Source organism: Lissotriton helveticus, chromosome 6 (genome assembly GCF_964261635.1).
Source record: "Lissotriton helveticus chromosome 6, aLisHel1.1, whole genome shotgun sequence".
NCBI lineage: Eukaryota > Metazoa > Chordata > Amphibia > Caudata > Salamandridae > Lissotriton > Lissotriton helveticus.
In genome coordinates, this window is record NC_136067.1 from 1,062,006,811 (window position 1) to 1,062,024,480 (window position 17,670).

The window sequence follows — 17,670 nt, forward strand, 5'->3', positions numbered from 1 at the left end:
AGTGTGTGACTGTGAACTATATTTTGCACACAAAGGGGCCTATTCGCAAACTGTATATTTTAGTACGTATAGTAGTACTACTCAAGTACTAAAAAATTCAATTCACAAACCTGTGGCTAGAGACTTGTTCCTCCACCTGTCTTTTGTCTTCTATGCAGAGGTCTACACCACAGTGGCGAACATCTCTGCGCATGTAAATATTTGTTTTAGTAGCAAATGTGGCAGGGAGAAAGGGGAGTAGATTGAACATTTAGAATACTACTAAATGGGAGAGCTTTAGGTAGATTTAAGGAGTGATTTAGAGAGAGGTATACTAAAACAAAGACACACTGACAAAAAAGTATGGTAATTGCTATTCTCAAACTAGAATTCTATAGCGCTAACGGTGTCAAAACAGGCTCAACTGTATTGCAGTCCAGCAGTCACATATGACCAACAACTGGTACTGGAATACACTCTTCTAGAGAACAGGGAAGGCAGGGAAATCAAATAACACCCAAAAGGAACTAATGTTAAATACACTACTTAGGTATGAGATTTAAATTATAAATGTATACTCTTTTTAGCGTTAGAACATTATTTATAATTAATAATGATTATTTAATTTAAAATTAAATAATAAACTTAATTTAAAAAAACTTTACACCTGTATTAAAAATTTAAGAATTAAAAAGTAGCAAATCAATTCAAAACATAACTTTTAACTTAATTTACTATATATTAATAAAATTAAAAATGTTAGTAAGAATGGTATTTTTTTTAAATTTCTGTTTAAAAATTATTCCCCAAAAAATTTCTATATTTAAATTAGTTATTTAATACACATTTAATTTGATGAGTTAATATACTCTAACATCATATGTATTAGTTCTAGGTTACAATAGCGTAGCGTTTCCTGGGTTAGGGAACGTCCCTCTGAGCACAGCAATACGAAATCGCTGGGAGCGATATTATAAGTCTGTCAGAGGTTTGAACAAGAATGTGATCTCTAAAATGCCAGAAGTCTTGTCAAAGGTTTAATGATGAAACGATATTGAGTCAAACACATTGTAGTTCAAAACACATCAGCTTGTAAGCATTTTGTATGTAGCATTTCACAAATCCCATTAGGGAGCCCTAATTATGCCCACTCTGATGCCTGTTGCCTTATTTCCTTTTCCCTTTATACCATACAGGTATGGCCCTGATACATGGCAGTACAAACTGGAGTGCACAAACATTAACAGAACCTGGTGTGATCTTACAAATGAGACCTATGACTATGAGGAACAATACTACGCAAGAGTTATGGTCGCCTTCAATGGAGGCAACTGCTCAAAGTGGGCACGTACAGACAGATTTAGTCCTACTGCGAACAGTAAGTCAGATTTTCTTACACATAGATGTTTATGACTTCATGTATTTGCACAAGAGCATGCTCCATTTTTATATTGAATATTTAAGTACATATCATTCATTTAGCTCATGAAAAGTCATGTTTTGTATGCACATATCTGTGTATATTATATATTGATCAACATATTTTAGAAAGTCGGTCAGAATCTGCTGTATGTGTTCTCAATGATTCCAATAATGTCAAGGAACAGTAGTGGACCGACCTCTGGCGTTGGGGAGATGAAAGCTAGTTCTGGCTACTAATAATCCACTGTGAGAGCAGCACCAGGGTGTCTCTCTTGTCTTGGCAATTTCCCTGAGCCTATCGGAGCTTCATGCAGCGCTGAACTGTTGCTTCTATGTCCCAGTTCTAGGGTGCTACAAAATTAGCTGAGAAGTGGACAGGTCACATTGTAGCTTGAAGCCAAGCCGAGGTACTCTTTGATGCTGCCCTTATCAGAACCAACTAGGCCATTTGTCCTTTTTTATTTATTTCTTACATAGGTCTTGTACCTCTCACTGGGGGTCTCTGAGGACTTACAATTGGCAGACCCCAGGGCAGTGGAGGACTGCCCATGAGGGCGGGAAGAAGGGGACTATTGTGGCTATTGTTTGTCAGTGGTGCTACTACTTTACAGTTGGGGCCAGTGTAACGTGGCAAGGCTGCTTTGTAATGTTGGTCAATATGGATGCTGAGTTGCAGTGATGCTTAACAAAGATGGCCAGTTTTGATGTTTACTGGTTTATAAGTTCAGGGGCAGCTGGTAGGGGATGGAGTTAGAACATTTTTTTTAAAAAGAACTTACCTGTCACTTTAGAACTGTGGGTCGCCAGTCGCTGCCTCTCCTCGGTCTTCGCTGTATCCTACCTCCCAGAAGCACCCAGGCTCCCAGACTCCCCAAGCCAAACACGACGCTGCCTTACAGTAGTGTTGTGATTGGTCCGAGCACTGTGGTGTGGCTCTCAGACAGGGACTAGGAGGCTGTGCATGTTCTCCTCCCAGGCTGTATAACACAGCTTGTGGAGAACATGCAAAGTGTGCATGAAGGTTTGGCCGGCTCAAACCAGCCGGCCAAAAAGTCATGCGCACTTAAAGTACAGCAGCCACTCCTTTTCCCTCTGGGTCACGGAAGCCTAGCCCCGTCCCACCCCAACATGGAGCTTGGAGCCAGACTAAAAACAAGTTCAGTTATTATCATTTTATTTTTCCTTTGCACTGCTCTGAAAGCAGTGGGGAGACGCCCCCCCCCCGCCTTAGAGGAGAAGCCACCGCTGTTTATAATACAAGTTTGTTTGAATACTGCAAGGCAGTAGGGTTTTGAAGTGGAGTCTAGTAGTAATGGCATAGCAATGGTGCTCTACAAAGAGGGTCAGGTTGGGTACTGCATGGCAATCTTGCTTTTCAATGAGTGGTGCAGTATGTACTGCCTGACAATTGTGCTTTGCACGGTGATCACTGTGAATTGTGCATGGCAGTGGTATCCCACAGCTGGAGATGCTGGATGCTAATTAGTGTTATTAGTGTGTGGGGAACGAGAAAACTGGCTTGGGAATGTGAGCTTTACATACTAGGGTGTGATGTGGATGCAGACATGTCAGAGGTTTTTACATACTGAGTCAATGGGAACACTGTCTTCAGTGCAGCACTTGGAACCTAATGGTCTCTCAGTCTGAGGCCCAGGCCTTCTAAATCGAGAACTTAAGTGTACTAGGTAACCTGAAGTAGTCCTAATTTCCTGAACAGCAGATGTCACGCGCTAAGCAGCTAAATGGTGCAAAGAAGGGGCTTGGCTAACCGTGACCAACTAACATAATCTTCCTGTGTGTGAAATGTACTTGTGTAATCTCCACTTGATGTATACGATCATGTAAATTGTCTCCCGACCCCTCATGTAATGTACAACGCTCGGTTGGTTCACGCAGTAGAAATACCAGTACATACGTTGACCTCAGCATGTTTTTAAATCGCTCTATTATGTCACTTGTTGTCAGCAAAGTACTAAATGCTCCACACTGCGTAAAAGGGCGAGGAACACATAGCCTACTCATAATCCTTGGCATACCATTTAGAACACATGTATGATTAAAATCCAGATTATAAAAGAAAAACAATAGTGATAATAACCAGTTAAGGTGATCTATACACTATAAGTTTACCCAGTGCATTGCTCATAACCTTACATATCGTAGACAATATCACAAATTACAGAATCTATGATATCATTGGTGACATCACATATCACATCACAAATGACAACATCAAGTACATTACCAAGGCGACTATGGAATCAGAGCTATAAGTGCAGGACCTGCACATCAAGTGATGTGCTCCACATATCCCAAAAGAGTAAGTCATGTGAGGAGGACAACGGATGAGTTGGTGATGGTCAGATGTAATCTCAACTACTCAGAATCAAGTGTTACTTGTCACAGTCTTGTTATGCCTCGTAAGAGCTGCCCTACTGGCATAGATTCTTGAGTACCATGGTATGGGATCGTTTTTGTGTGGTGTTTTTCACTTTACTACTGTTTGAAGTGTTGCACAAATACTTTACACATTTCCTTTACGTTAAGCCTGACTGCTCTGCACCACACTACCAGAGAGTTGAGCACAGGTTAATTTAGAGTTGGCTTGTGCCTCACCCTGTCTACCAACAAGGAGCTCAGAGGGAAAATAGGGTCATAGGTCGCCCTCCACTCAAGTGGCAAGTGGAGTATGGTTGGATAAGTAGTAACCACACTCACTTTTTTAAGAATCCACAACCAACACTAAGGAGAAAGAATAAAATTTGTTATCCGTGTTGTTTGTGGTATTTATGTTGTTTTGACTTCATATTTGTTATTTGTTGTCTATCTACACTGCACGTATTCACAAACACATTTCTTGTTTGTTTATTGGACACAATTGCTTTCGAGCTTGATGGCGCCAATGATGAGATCAGGGCAATCCTGGTGAGTACCTGCCAGGTTCCCATTGGTGGTGCGCCCGTGAGGTGCCATCTCGCTCACACACTCTTTTTTTCCTTTGTCTGAGCTTGACACTTGGGTGTGTGTTGTTCGTTGTCTCACAGCTGCTGTTTTACAAAAGGGACAGGGAAAGTTTTAAATATGGCACAATGTGGATGTATATCCTACCCCATCAATTGAAAGAGGGGAGGTTAGTTGTAATGTCTTACGACATATGGTACACCATTAAGTTTAGAAATTAGTTAGTGCCTTTGGGTCTAGGTCTATTTTTGTGGTAATTGTGCCTCACCCTGACAAGAATTTTGGTTGCTGCTTGACCAGTGCTCACACCCTAGTCAAACAACGCCCCAATTTCTTACAGTAAAAAGTAAAGGTTATAAGTGACTGCTTGTCACAACACTTGTTAAACAACAGTAAAAATACAAAAGAAAATCAGAAAATCCCCCAAAAATAACAAAAACTGAAAAAGAACGGTTCTTATGAGATTCATTGACAAAATCAATCAAAGAGCTTGTCTAAATTAATTCTTAGGCCTTATGTTCTTCCTCACACCCTTTCCTCTGCAATATCAACACTAGAAGAGAGATCAGTCACTGCAAATGTGTAAGGTAAGAAATTTGTACACAAGTACATGTTCACTAAACATATTACTCTTGCATTTGTGGACTTTCTTCCCACATCTATATTACCACTGCTTATCAACACCTGATTGTGCATCTGGACTTGTTTTATCTCTGATGCCACTGGGAACCACAGTGAAGACCTGCTTGAAAAATTAAGTACTTATGTGTTTGACATGCTTCACATATTTTCTAGGAGTTAGTTGTTTTCTTTCTAAGCCTTAAATTCATACTATATGCCTTTTTGTTTTTTCTAGCTAAAATTGATCCTCCCATTGTCAGATTATCTTCTGGTGATAGATTCATTTCTATAAACCTGTCTTCGCCAGAAAAGTGGAAGAGAAACCCGAAAGACAAATCTTTGTATCAAATCTTCCCTCTTGTAGAATTTAAAGTCTCCATACTGAACACCAAAACAAAAAGTGAGGTAAGTTCATTTGTTGCCAAATGTATGTACACTTCTCACCATTGTTTGTTTCAGACAATTGTGGCAAATATGATCTCATCATAAACACCTTAGGTTGTCTTAACAAGCGGTTTGCCACCAGAGATGGACTGCACAACTATGCTTTGGACAGAAATGAACAATACTATCTGCCATGTGGCTGTTGACCAGATTTTTAACATGAGTGTATATTATCATTCCAAACTGACTTGGAAGAGCTGTGCCATGAGTGAGCTTATTTCTGAGTTGCCGTCTTATATGAAATGCACACTACATTATAGATCGTATCATTTGAGATATGCAGGCTTACATTCAAAACAGAGTGGTAAGCAGATGTTGTCAATCTCATGTCATTCCAATTGTTTGGACACACACATACATTCATGTGTAATGTCTCCTTGAACAGTATATAGTAATGTACATCTGCTTAATATTGGTTTGGGAATTGTATTTGTTGCAGTCTCCACATACACTCCTACTAATAGAGTACCTTATTCTGTGCATGTTTTATTACACAAGTAGTTATTTCACAATTATAATAGGTATATCACTTACTATTACAGTAACAGTACCAACAATATGGTCTGATGTTCTTGTTAGGCAAGGCTGCAGAGGATTCTAACTTAGCGAGGTCAGAGACTTCTGTAGGCCTTTAAATGGGCTGACACTGAACAAGGAGACTGTAACCTTTAAACCACATAGGTGATCCTTCTTGCCCCAATGCTAGTGATAGACAGTGCAGTGACTATCACCTTGCTACTGATTAGATGCAGAATGTTATTGTAAGGCGTTTGACAGCTGTAGTTAATATTGATAGATTAAATATAAAATATTTACAACAATAAGGAAACTTTAAATTATTTGTTGCTCTTGTTATGGGGTCCTTCAGTAGAAATTAGTTAGAATGAGACATCTTATCATTTTGAAAAGGCTAATGCAAGAAGTTGCCCAGATAACAAAGTTTTTCCTAAAATGGTTTCAAATTAAGGGTTAAAAAAATAATAGGCATTAGAAGGAAAAACATTCTGGAGACCGAGACACTAAAATAAGATAGTTTGAGAGAGATGCCGTTTTGTCGCGTCAGATGTCAGACGCCTGAAAACGCAGCCATAAGCTGTGCTTGTGCCCGCCAACAGCTATTATCCTATGCTTTGCTGGAGTGTGGTTCTTCTGACTCCTGTAGGCTGACTATCAATTGCAGTTTGTAGATTGCCACCTGGTGCCCACTGTCCGCAGATATTTACGGGCCCCCATGGGTACTGCGTTCCTCACAAGTGTAACTTTGCTTTGATTGCTTCCATATCATTTTTGACAGTAAAACTGCTGTTTGCTGACTCTGCCCTCTGCTGACTCTGCTCAAGATAGTTAAACTCTGACAGGAAAACGGCCATAGGTTTCCCCTGCTCACTAATTAATGTATACCTAAAAGGAAGGCACAATGTACATAGCATACACAATGGCCCTGGAATCTGTTTTTATGGAAACAGGGGCCGAATGCCAGGTCCAAGAGTCAAACCCAGAACTCAAGTGGATTTAAGTGAATTAAAGTTATAATATTAGTGGTGGATGGTAGTAGGGATAAAAAGAGAATAACGTACCCCCTATACTAACTGTCTATGGTCTGAACTCCAGTGCCATTTGAAGGTTCTTCAGACTTGAACCCTTCTTTGAATTGGGTATCGCTCAACTTTGACACAGTGTCCCCTATACCAATCAATCAGGGAATTGTAGGTGCGCTACTCACCTGTGATGGTCTCAAGGCACTGAGGTGGGGCGGGGGGTCCGCTGATCTGTTTAGCCAAAGAGCCATGTCTTGAGGGTCTTCCAGAAGGTGTTCAGGGAGGGGCGCGTCTGATGTCTGCCGGTACCTCATTCCAGGTCTTGGCTGCAATGTGAGAGAAGGATCTTCATCCTGTTCTGGCTCTGTGGATGCGCAGGGTTTCGGCCAGTGCGAGGTTGGAAGATCGGAGGTTTCTTTTGGGTACGTGGAAGTTGATTCTGTCGTTGAGGTATTTGGGTCCATTGTTCTGTAAGCATTTGTAGGCATGAGTGAGGATTTTGAAAGTGACTCTTTTCTCCACTGGGAGCCAGTGGAGACTTCATAGGTGTTGGCTGATGAGTTTGTGTCGGGGGATGCTGAGGACGAGTCTGGTGGCGGTGTTCTGTATTGTCTGGAATTTGCATAGTAGGGACTTATTGATGCCGGCCTAGAGTGCGTTTCCATAGTCCAGTCTGCTGGTGATGAGTGCGTGGGTGACCGTCTTCCTTGACTCAGGGGGATCCTCTTGAAGGTCTTGCGCAGGATGTTGAAGCAGCTGGATGTGAAGGCTTTGACCTGTCGGTTCATGGTGAGTGATGAGGCGAGTACGATGCCGAGGTTCTTGGCGTGGTCTGAAGGGGTAGGTGGGCTTCCGAGCATGGTCGGCCACCAGGTGCTGTCCCATGCAGAATGGGTGGTACAGAGGACGAGGACTTCTGTCTTCTCGGTGTTGAGCTTCAGGCAGCTGTTGGTCATCCAGACTGTGACGTCTTGCAATCCTTTCTGGAAGTTGAGTTTGGCAGTGGTGGGGTCTTTGGTGAGGGAGAAGATGAGCTGGGTGTCGTCGGCGTAGGATACGATGTTGAGGCCGTGTTGTCGGACGATGGCTGCGAGGGGAAGCCTTGTAGATGTTGAAGAGGGTGGGGCTCAGTGATGAACCCTGTGAGACTCTGCAGATGATTTTCGTGGGGTTGGAGAGGACGGGAGGGAGTCTGATCCTTTGGCGTCTTCGGATGAGGAATGATCGGATCCAGTCCAGGGCTGTTCCTTGTATGCCTGCGTCGTGTAGTCTGGTGACTAGTGTGCGGTGGGAGACGGTGTTGAAGGCTGCTGATAGGTCGAGTAGGATGAGGGCTAAGAAGTGGCCTTGGTCCAGGAGGGTTCGGATGTCATCTGTGGCAGCGAGTAGGGCGGTCTCTGTGCTGTATTTGCGCCGGAATCCGGATTGGGAGAGATCGAGGACGGCATTCTCTTCAATCAATCGTGTCAGTTTCCTGATGACTGTTTTGTCTGCAACTTTGGCTGCGAAGGGGAGGAGCAAGATGGGCCAATAGTCCTTGAGGTCGGTGGGGTCAGCTGTGGGCTTCTTGAGCATGGGTCCGACTTCTGCATGCTTCCAGTCATCTGGAAAGGGGCCTCTTTTGAAGGTGGTGTTGATGGTGCATTGTAGTTTGGGTGCGATGGTGGCCGCGGCTCTGTGGTAGATGTGAGGGGGGCAGGGGTTAGTGGGGGCCCCCAAGTGGATGCTTTTCATGGTTGAGGTGGTGTCTTCAGCCATGATTGATGTCCAGTTGGAGATGGTGAGCTGGCTGGTGTTTCTGAGGGGCAGGGGCCCATCTGTGGCACCTGGTGGAGGGTCGATGAAGTTTTCATAGAGGTATTTGATCTTGAGGTGGAAATAGGTTCCAAGCTTGTCGCAGAGGTCTTGGGATGGGGTGATGTCTTCGCTGAGTGGGTTGGTGAATTCTTGAATGACACTGAAAAGTTCCTTGGAGTTGGTGGAGTTGGCCAGGATTTTGTTGTGGATTAAGTTCCTCTTGGTGGCTCTGATATGGTTGTGGTTGGCGTCATGGCGTTCTTGTAGGTAGTGTGGTTTTCGGTTGTCTTGGTGTTTCTCCAGTTCTTCTCCAGGCATCTGCGGCTATGTCTGGCTTCTTGGAGAATGGTGGTGAATCAGGCGAATTTCCTGGGGCGTTGTCTGTCGGGGCTGCGTAGCGGGGCAAGCTCATCTGTGCAGTTGGAGATCCAGATAGGAGTTCTCTGGCTGCGTTGTTTGCGTCGGGTGCCAAGGTGTGGTTGTCTTGGGTGAGGGTGGAGTTAAGTTGCTTGTCGGTAACCTTGCTCCAGTTCCTTAGTGGTGGGTGTGGGCTGGTTTGGGTGCCTTGGGTTTGTTGATGGCGAAGTGTACGCAGTGGTGGTCGGTCCATGGCGGCTTCTTTGTGTGGCTGAATTGGACGCTGTTTCCTGCCACGAAGATGGAGTCGAGGGTGTGTCCTGCTCTGTGGGTCGGTGTGTTGATTAACTCTGATGCTGGCGAGATTGTCACGAAGGATAGTGGAGTTGGGGTTGCTGGGGTTGTTGAGGTGAAAGTTCAGGTCTCCAATGAGTATCTAGTTTGTTGAAGTGATGGCGTGGTGGCGAAGTGTGTTCGGGGGCCGGGGAGTCTGTAGATGTGGGTTCCTCGGAGTGTGGCTTTGGGGGTGGTCTGGATCTGGAAGTGCAGGTTTTCGGCGGAGGGGAAGGTTTCGCTGGAGGTGGTGAGGCGGAAGGTGCTCTTGTGGGTGATGGCGAGGCCCCCTCCTGGGTGGTTGGGGCAGTCTTTCCTCTGGATCTTGTATCCGTCTTGGATGGCGGTGCTGATGTCAGGGGAGGCCGATGCGTTGGTCCAGGTCTCTGTGAAGAAGGCGATGTCGGGCGAGAGAGAGTAGAGTAGGTTCCAGATTTCCATGGCGTGTTTGTGTACGGAGCATATGTTCAAGAGGATACATTTAGGCTGTCGCCCGTGCTGGTGTCGGCGGTGTTGGAGGCCGGGGTGGCAGTGAGGGTCTGGCGGCTGTGGAGGCAGGAGAACTGGCCGTGGGTCATGTTCGGTGAGGCCTGTTGGCATTCTTAAAGTCTTCCATGGTTGAGTGTGAGGAGGGTGGTGGTGCCGCTGCGATGGGTAGTGGGAGGTCCAGGGTTCCTAGCGCTGGCTACGGATGGGCAGAGACGGGCCTTTGGCATGCCGGTGGCGCGACCACGCAGCGGCCGCCATTAAGTAGGGGAGGTGGGAGGGAGGAGAGGCTGGGAGGCGGGAGAGGGGGAATTCCGGGGGGGAGGGGCCGTAGGGGCAGCAGCGGCTAAAGGCGAAAGGAACAGGCAGGCATGAGAAAATAAAAACAGTAGTGGAATTAGAGCAAGACACAGAGGGGCACAATAACAGTGGCACAACAGGGAAAAATTAAGAAAATAAACAGCTGAGAAAGGTTACAGTGGTTGCGGGCAGTCTGGTCCAAGTTGGAGTGGGCAGCAGGCGCAGAAGGGGGCAGCAGCCTTGAACCTCCCAAGGAGTAGGTCGGGTCTGGAGGCAAGAGACGGCACAGCGAAGCTGCGGGGAGAGAGTGGACCTAGACCGAGGGTCGGAGGTCTTACCCTGGGATAAATTCATGTTCTCTTAAATAGGTTGTTGTTTTATAATCTCTTTTCATCCCTTGGATGTCTAGTAGAATGTAGGGAAAACCATGCTGACTGTGGTGGCCAGCTTGTCTTTGATTTCAACATTTTGCTTATGTTCATTGTGGGGGGTTAGAAACCCAGAAACATTCTTTTATTCATAGTCTAAAGCACAGACTTTTATTAATATGATGACTTAATATTAAGCCACTGCATCTACATGATCTTACTCCCTTTGTATTGGTTGCAAATATATAACATTATCAGGTTCAAAACACTTTCAGGCACATGCATCAATATAGACTTTTGCGATTCCTTAATTGCGATTATTAAGGAATCGCAAATAAGGAATTGCCAAAGCCTATGCATGTAGGAATCGCTATAAAATTAGCGATTCCCAAACATTCCTTAATTGCGACTCGCAAATTTCGAGTCGCAATTAAGGAATGCCCTCCCATCATTCCTTTCGGCCTGTAGGCCCATAGAAATGAATGGGAGATTACATGCACAATTTGCGAGTACCGGTACTCGCAAATTGCCATGCAATGTCAAGGGTGCAAGGGTGTCAAAAGGACACCCTGTTGCACCCCCTGAAATTGATCTGTGCACGCATGTTGCGCGCACACATGCCCCAAGGGCATGTGTATGTGTAACCTACAACTTTGAAAAGTGCACTTTAAATTGCGAGAGGTTGACAGGTTGATGCATCGCAGAAGCCCTATTTGCGGGCGCAAATTGCACCGTTTGTGCTCACAAAAATGGTTGATGCATGTGCCTGTTTATGATCTAAGGTAAGAGGAACTAGAAGCAATGAAGGGGACAGAAGCAATGACTCAAGTCTCTGTCCCTCCTGAACTTCAGAGGACCACTCTGTCATAGCACGTACAGAGGCCCATGACTCAGAGCTTGTCAGCAGAGGACCTGTAGATGGGGAGGCAGAAAAGCATCAGCTGCTCTCTTGCCCGCAAGTGTAGAGAAGATATGGAGGAGACAGAGATACAGTAGGCTTGGGAAGTTCGGGATCCAGCAGCAGAAGAGTAACAGATTCTGATCTGCCCAACTGCCTGCTGCATGAAGACAGAAAAGTTATGAATTTCCAGATGTAACATTGGGATTGGTACTGTCAATTGTTTGCCAATGATTTCTTTATCTCAATTTGTATATGTTCTACTTCAACGTCAGGAGTCCTTTAGTTCAACTGGCTTTGAAATGCTGTTGGTCCTAGGTTTAGTTGATGAATCTTAGCTTTTATGGACAGCTATTACACTTCTGGAAAAATGAACACCAAAAATAAGTATATGTGTAGATATATATATATACACACACACACATATATATATATATATATATATATATATAATCTTTTTAATGAGACCGTTGGTTTTTACCATGTATTTGCTGCTGGAAATTTTAAGCATTTTGCAATATTGAAATCTTTTATGTGTAGTATACTTTTTATGCCTTCATTGTGATAGCGAAATAAATTTATTCTGACTGAAGTTAGTCTGCCTAGTTTTGAAACTCGTTGGTACTCCCAATAAATCTAGGAACTGCTGTAGTGCAGGAAGCGGGTGAATGAACTCTTTGGGCACACTGGCGATTGAAAAGGTATAGACATTTCAAGGGCATGTACCAGAGGAGTGGCAAGTGGGCAAAACTGGATGGTGTGGGAAGTAGAGCTTGATCTCCTTCAAGCTTGACCTTTGTAACCAGTATCGATAAGAACATCTAGAAAACTGGGATACTGCAGGATTCAGGCTTTAATCCCTCCCCTTCAGATGTATTGTCTAAAGGTGTGAAAAAACTGCTCCGTTGTCTTTTGTCAACATTTTGTTTTCACCTTTTGAAATATCTAGAGTTTAAGGCTGGATAAAACAGCAGATTCCGAATTCCACAAGAACATTTTGCTTACAGGCAGTTTTCAGGTGGAGAGAGTTTCCAACATTGTAAAGTTTTGAAGTTGGCCACCTTCACAAAACTCGCTGAATAGTAGATCATGGCGATAGTTTTGCACTGTACCTCTGTTACTCAGGCAGGATTGGATATTTTAAATATATTGGAGTTAGGATTCCTTATCTTTGGAATAGAGGTCATAAGAGAAGTGCTTGCCAAGGACTGCACCAAGATAGGAAAGCACCTCGAAGGACTTCCATGGAAAGAATGATCCCTTCTGAAGATGAATGAAGGTTTAAACCGCTAAAGCCAAAGGAACCATCGCATTGACTTTCACTCCATTCACCTGCAACATTACATCCCCTTCCTAGACCCTTGCCCAAGAGGACAGTTGAATGTACACTTAGTACATTACCCCCTTTCTTTCCTATTTCTTTGTTTTATTCCCCCAGCCTGTGAAAGAAACAAATACTGTTCCCCTACATCCATTCATACATTTTTATATCCTCTAGTAAATGTGTTGTAGTGTTATTTTTGTAGCAGTTACATTTATTTTACCAGGTGCACTATGAAAACAACATAACTGTTGGCTGAGATATTTGAGTTTCGTTCAGGGTGTACATGAATCAATTATAGGCCAACCCTTCAGTTTGTTTTTTTCACAGCCTGTTACCTCAGGCCATCGAGGGGTTAAATCTAGTTGTGTCAAGGGAGACATGCTAGCGTTGGTTTTATTGGTCAAGCAGGTCACAGCCTGTCAGCTTCAACCAAGGTACCATACTAATAGTTCTTTACTTGCAAGGACTTGGATTAGTTCCGTAGGGGTCACTGACATAATATTGATTACCAAAATATCCCCGTACACAAATATCCCAAAACCCTATAACCATCCCTTAATGCTGCCATTCACTAAACCTAAAAACCACTCACTACCCCTTAATGCTACCAGTCCCTGAACTCTACCAACACTATACTACCTCCTAATGCTTCCCTTCCCTGAATCCTAAAAACTCCCACTAGCCCTCTGTGCCCTACCCTCCTTACTGTAAATGCTCCTCTGTACTTTAGTAGGAGGATGCTCCCTTGCCCCTGCTCCCAGTACACTTACCTTTGCTGTACAAGTCACAAAATGTTTCGATTTATTTTTTGGGCATACCACATTTATTATGCAATTTCTTTGCAGTCTACTTTTTTCCCCACAATATTTTTACTGCAAAGTTTTAGCCCTTGTAGCTTGCAGCAGATATATATTAGTTAAGTGATCCTTTTGAGTTACATGTTGTTAATAATTTGTACTGGCTCTTGTAAATACAATGTTCATTTTCCTTTGTAGTGGAATTTGTCTGGCAAAAATAGTTTCCTGAATGTAACTAAACTAGACCCAAATTCTACTTACTGTGTTACTGCGGAGAGCTATATTCCTGGACCATACGGAACCAGCCAGCCTTCAAAAACTGTGTGTGCAACAACACTGGCAGGTAAGCAGTCCGCACCAGAACTATACGGCCTGAATTTGCGTTATTTCAATAAATACCTTAGCAAAAATACCTTAAAAGAATTGCCTTAACAGAGACATGCATTCACAAAGACACCGCTGCAAACCAATCTCAAGAACAATGTTTAAATTAATTTTAGGACACCTAAAATAAAATTTCTACAACAAATTCCGTTACAACATAACTATATTTATCATCTTTCTCTAAAGCATAATCTAACCCCAAATATAGCCCTACCTAAAATCTTAACTCAAAACGTAACACTAAAAATATCCTTTACCTTAATCTTAACTGTGACCATAATCCTTGCTCTGACAAGGAGCCTTAGTCTAAACCATAGCCACATTCATTTTACTAACCTTTATCATTTTATTTTGTTAGATATGTACACCCTTTATCTATTGTTTTACCTAATCTCAAAATATATATTTCATTAATGAGTTGTATATGTCTTTGCATTAATCAAAATAATTTTCTTTCTGACAACTGTTTTGGACGGGTTTGCTGTTGTATGTCCGGTGTAAAGGCATTTCTTTATTAAGGTTTCTCTGTATTAACGTAATTCCACACCTCCTACAGTCAAACACAAAATATTTATATTTCATTTTGTAGCCATTCTACATATTTTAGACAAAAAAAGCAAACAAGCAGAAACTTTCAAGCAGTGTTGTGACTGGTGAAATAAACATGTGTGTAGTACTAGTACCAGTACATTTGCTAATGACAACATGAATGGACAGATTTACTTGGAAAGGATGCACCGCAGCATCAAACATAGCTGCGTTGTGTGAAAGTGTGGTAGCAGGACAGCGCCATATCTTCAAAGATATGACACATGCTGCTGTCACCCTCTGTGCTGGCATGCTTTAGGCTGCCAAGCACCACGCACGCATGACTAGCATAGGTTTTGTACTAGAAAGGGAACCTTCCAGTACAAAATGCTATACCTAGATATAGTTTAAAACTTTTCTAACATTTGAAGGTGTGCTGTATATTACATTGAGAGATATGGGAAACCCAACAAACCCTTGTAGGCTTGGGCAATAAACAGTGCAATGTAAAGATAGTCTACAAGGGAATTTGTTTCTAGTACAATTGTGATTTTTTTCAATTCAATTTGGCGAGTAAGTCATGTAAGATCAACCTCTAACGTGTCCACAGGTCAACAACAACAAATGTGGATGAAAGGTAGAAAGCACATGGAGAGTCCTATATATATATAGAAATAGTTTATATATTTTGTATATCAAAAGTTAATTCAGGGGGGATACATAAAAAGGAATGAACCATCAGCAAAAAATGTAATGAAAAGATGTATAAATCAATTAAACAAACAGTTCATAACATGCATCAGCTCCTAAAGTGAACGGAGAGCATCTGTAAACCAAAAGTGAATAAACGTTACTCTTCAGGCAATACATTTCTTTGGAGTTGATGGGGGAGTCGACGTTTCGGTCTTGGAAGCCTTAGTCTATAAGACCATCATCGGGACAATTGATTTTTGCAGGAGAAGCCCCTTCTATTAGAAAAGAGGTTGATGCGGAAAAACACAATATATGTGATCTTGTTGCAAGGTGGCAGTCAGCACCGTATTGCTGTCGATCTGTCAAAATTAATATTCTTGGAAGAGAAGAGAGACCCAGCATCAATGATGGAATACTCTTAGAGTACGTAGTTACTCAAAATTATTTCCCAACAGGAAATCCTCAAAATAGGTGATCCAGCAACTGAAAGTGCATGCATCAGTTGCTGGATCACCTACTTTGCTAAGGCTGCCAAGACCTAACCCCATCGACCACGCACATAACCTCAGAACTGTCCTGGCAGCCAACTAACCATGAAGCAATAGATCAACGCTATCTCCTTTGCCTGCTTCAACACCCTTCGCATGCTCTGCAAGATCTTTAGTTGGATCCCCTTCTCCACCAGGAAACCGGTCACCCATGCCCTCGTCTCCAGCTGCCCTGACTGCAGTAATGCACTATATGCAGGGACAACCAAACAGCTCCTAAAGCACCTCCAGATCATCCAGAACACAGCAGCAAGGCTCACCCTTAACCTCCCCGGAAGAACCGGCATCACCCCTCACCTTAAACCTCTTTACTGGTCTCCCCGTCTAGGAAAGATTCCTATTCAAACTCCTCACACATGCCTACAAATCACTTCACAAAACACAACCTATCTACCTCAACAACCGTCTGACGTTCCACTGACCAGCCAGGGAGTTCTGCTCTTCCTCCCTCGTCCACATTCCCTGCATCCACCTGAGCCCCTGCAGAGGTCATTCCTTCCCCTACCTCGCTGCCAAGCCCTGGCACAACCTCCCCCTGCATCTATACACCTCCGCACCTCCCCATCAATTGAAGAGTTCAAGAAGAAGCTCAAGACATGGCTCTTTGACCGAGGCCCGCAAAACCCCAGTGCCTGGAGACCCCCCCTCCCACCCCCCCGGGTGACAAGTCGTGATCGACAAGAACCAACTGATTGATTGATTGATTGTTTTCCAAAGGCACAGTTCTACGCAATCAGAATCCCAACAACGTTTGTACAAGATCGTTAGACATGTGATTATAAGTCACTGTGGCGAACCAAGATGACTTAGACTGAAGTTTTAACAGCTTTTATGGCCGAAATATAGCCTAAAAAAAAGATTAAGTCCCAAATATCTTTGCAAAAATATTTCCACATTGGAGTTTATAATAAAAAATGTACATCCGATAGAGTGAAATTTTTGTTAGACCACAGCATTTATAGCAGACAAATTTATTATCGATATTTGACATACAACCGATAGAGGGATGCTGTATAAATTCAAGAACCTAGTTCTATTTTGAGAAATTATCAGAGGTGGGAAGCTGAAATGGCACCCATTTAAGAGTTAGACAGGATAGCACCAGTAAAGACGTTGATCTTCGTGAAGCCACTTTCTCTACTGGCTCTTCTGCTGATGGTTACAAAAAGTTAGTTGCTGCGCATTCAGCTGTGTGTCTTGCACTGTGCACTGAAAAGGTAAGAAGTCCACAATGACTACAAATCCTCCAGTGATTCCCAAATTTAGTGGAGGGCTGCCTTTCCCAGTACTAGAAAATACTTGTATGCATTAGAACTCTGATAATAAATTATTAGGAGGCATGATATACTACCACTACTGGGCCTTCGTTGAAGTAACCATATCTTGGAAAGCCCTCTAAATAAGCGCCTTTACTTCTATACATATGAATTTAGAATTCTCACCATCATTGGAAGAGATTTCCTTTAAGAATGTGTGGAATGGAAGGTGCAGATGAATTATTAATATCTGAAGAGGTCAATCTGTACCTTTAAACAAGACTTATGGGTAACAGAAACTCAGAGTTAAAATTAGGAGGGGATATATTAGGTTCTGAACCCAGTTTTGAGACAGAAGACCAGAAGGTCAGTAACACAGGTTGAGAATCTTCCAAAGTTCATAAAGTCTAAATGCATGATATCGGCCATTTACAGATAAAGTAAGAGAAGATTTACAAGATGTGCAAGAAGATATAGAAGATATTGCAGGAGTAGGACGCCCTTATTTCATGCTTCCAAGGGGAGTTGATAATAATGTGTTTCTGTGTCCAATGCATGTAATCGTGTTAAACATGAAAGTACTCAAGCCAGCTGAATTGTTCATCACGTGTAGGTAACAACCCCAAAGACAGGAGC

The 17,670-nt window shown here is 43.1% G+C and overlaps 1 protein-coding gene across 1 annotated transcript in view; it reads left to right on the forward strand.

Annotated features, from left to right (window-relative positions):
- LOC144763261 (interleukin-20 receptor subunit alpha-like) overlaps positions 1-17,670 on the forward strand; it is a 133,908-nt gene that overhangs the window by 90,182 nt on the left and 26,056 nt on the right. The window contains exons 3-5 of the mRNA XM_078648712.1: positions 1,176-1,357; positions 5,219-5,388; positions 13,824-13,968. Of these exons, the coding sequence (XP_078504838.1) occupies positions 1,176-1,357; positions 5,219-5,388; positions 13,824-13,968 (497 nt within the window). The remainder of the gene's footprint in view (positions 1-1,175; positions 1,358-5,218; positions 5,389-13,823; positions 13,969-17,670) is intronic.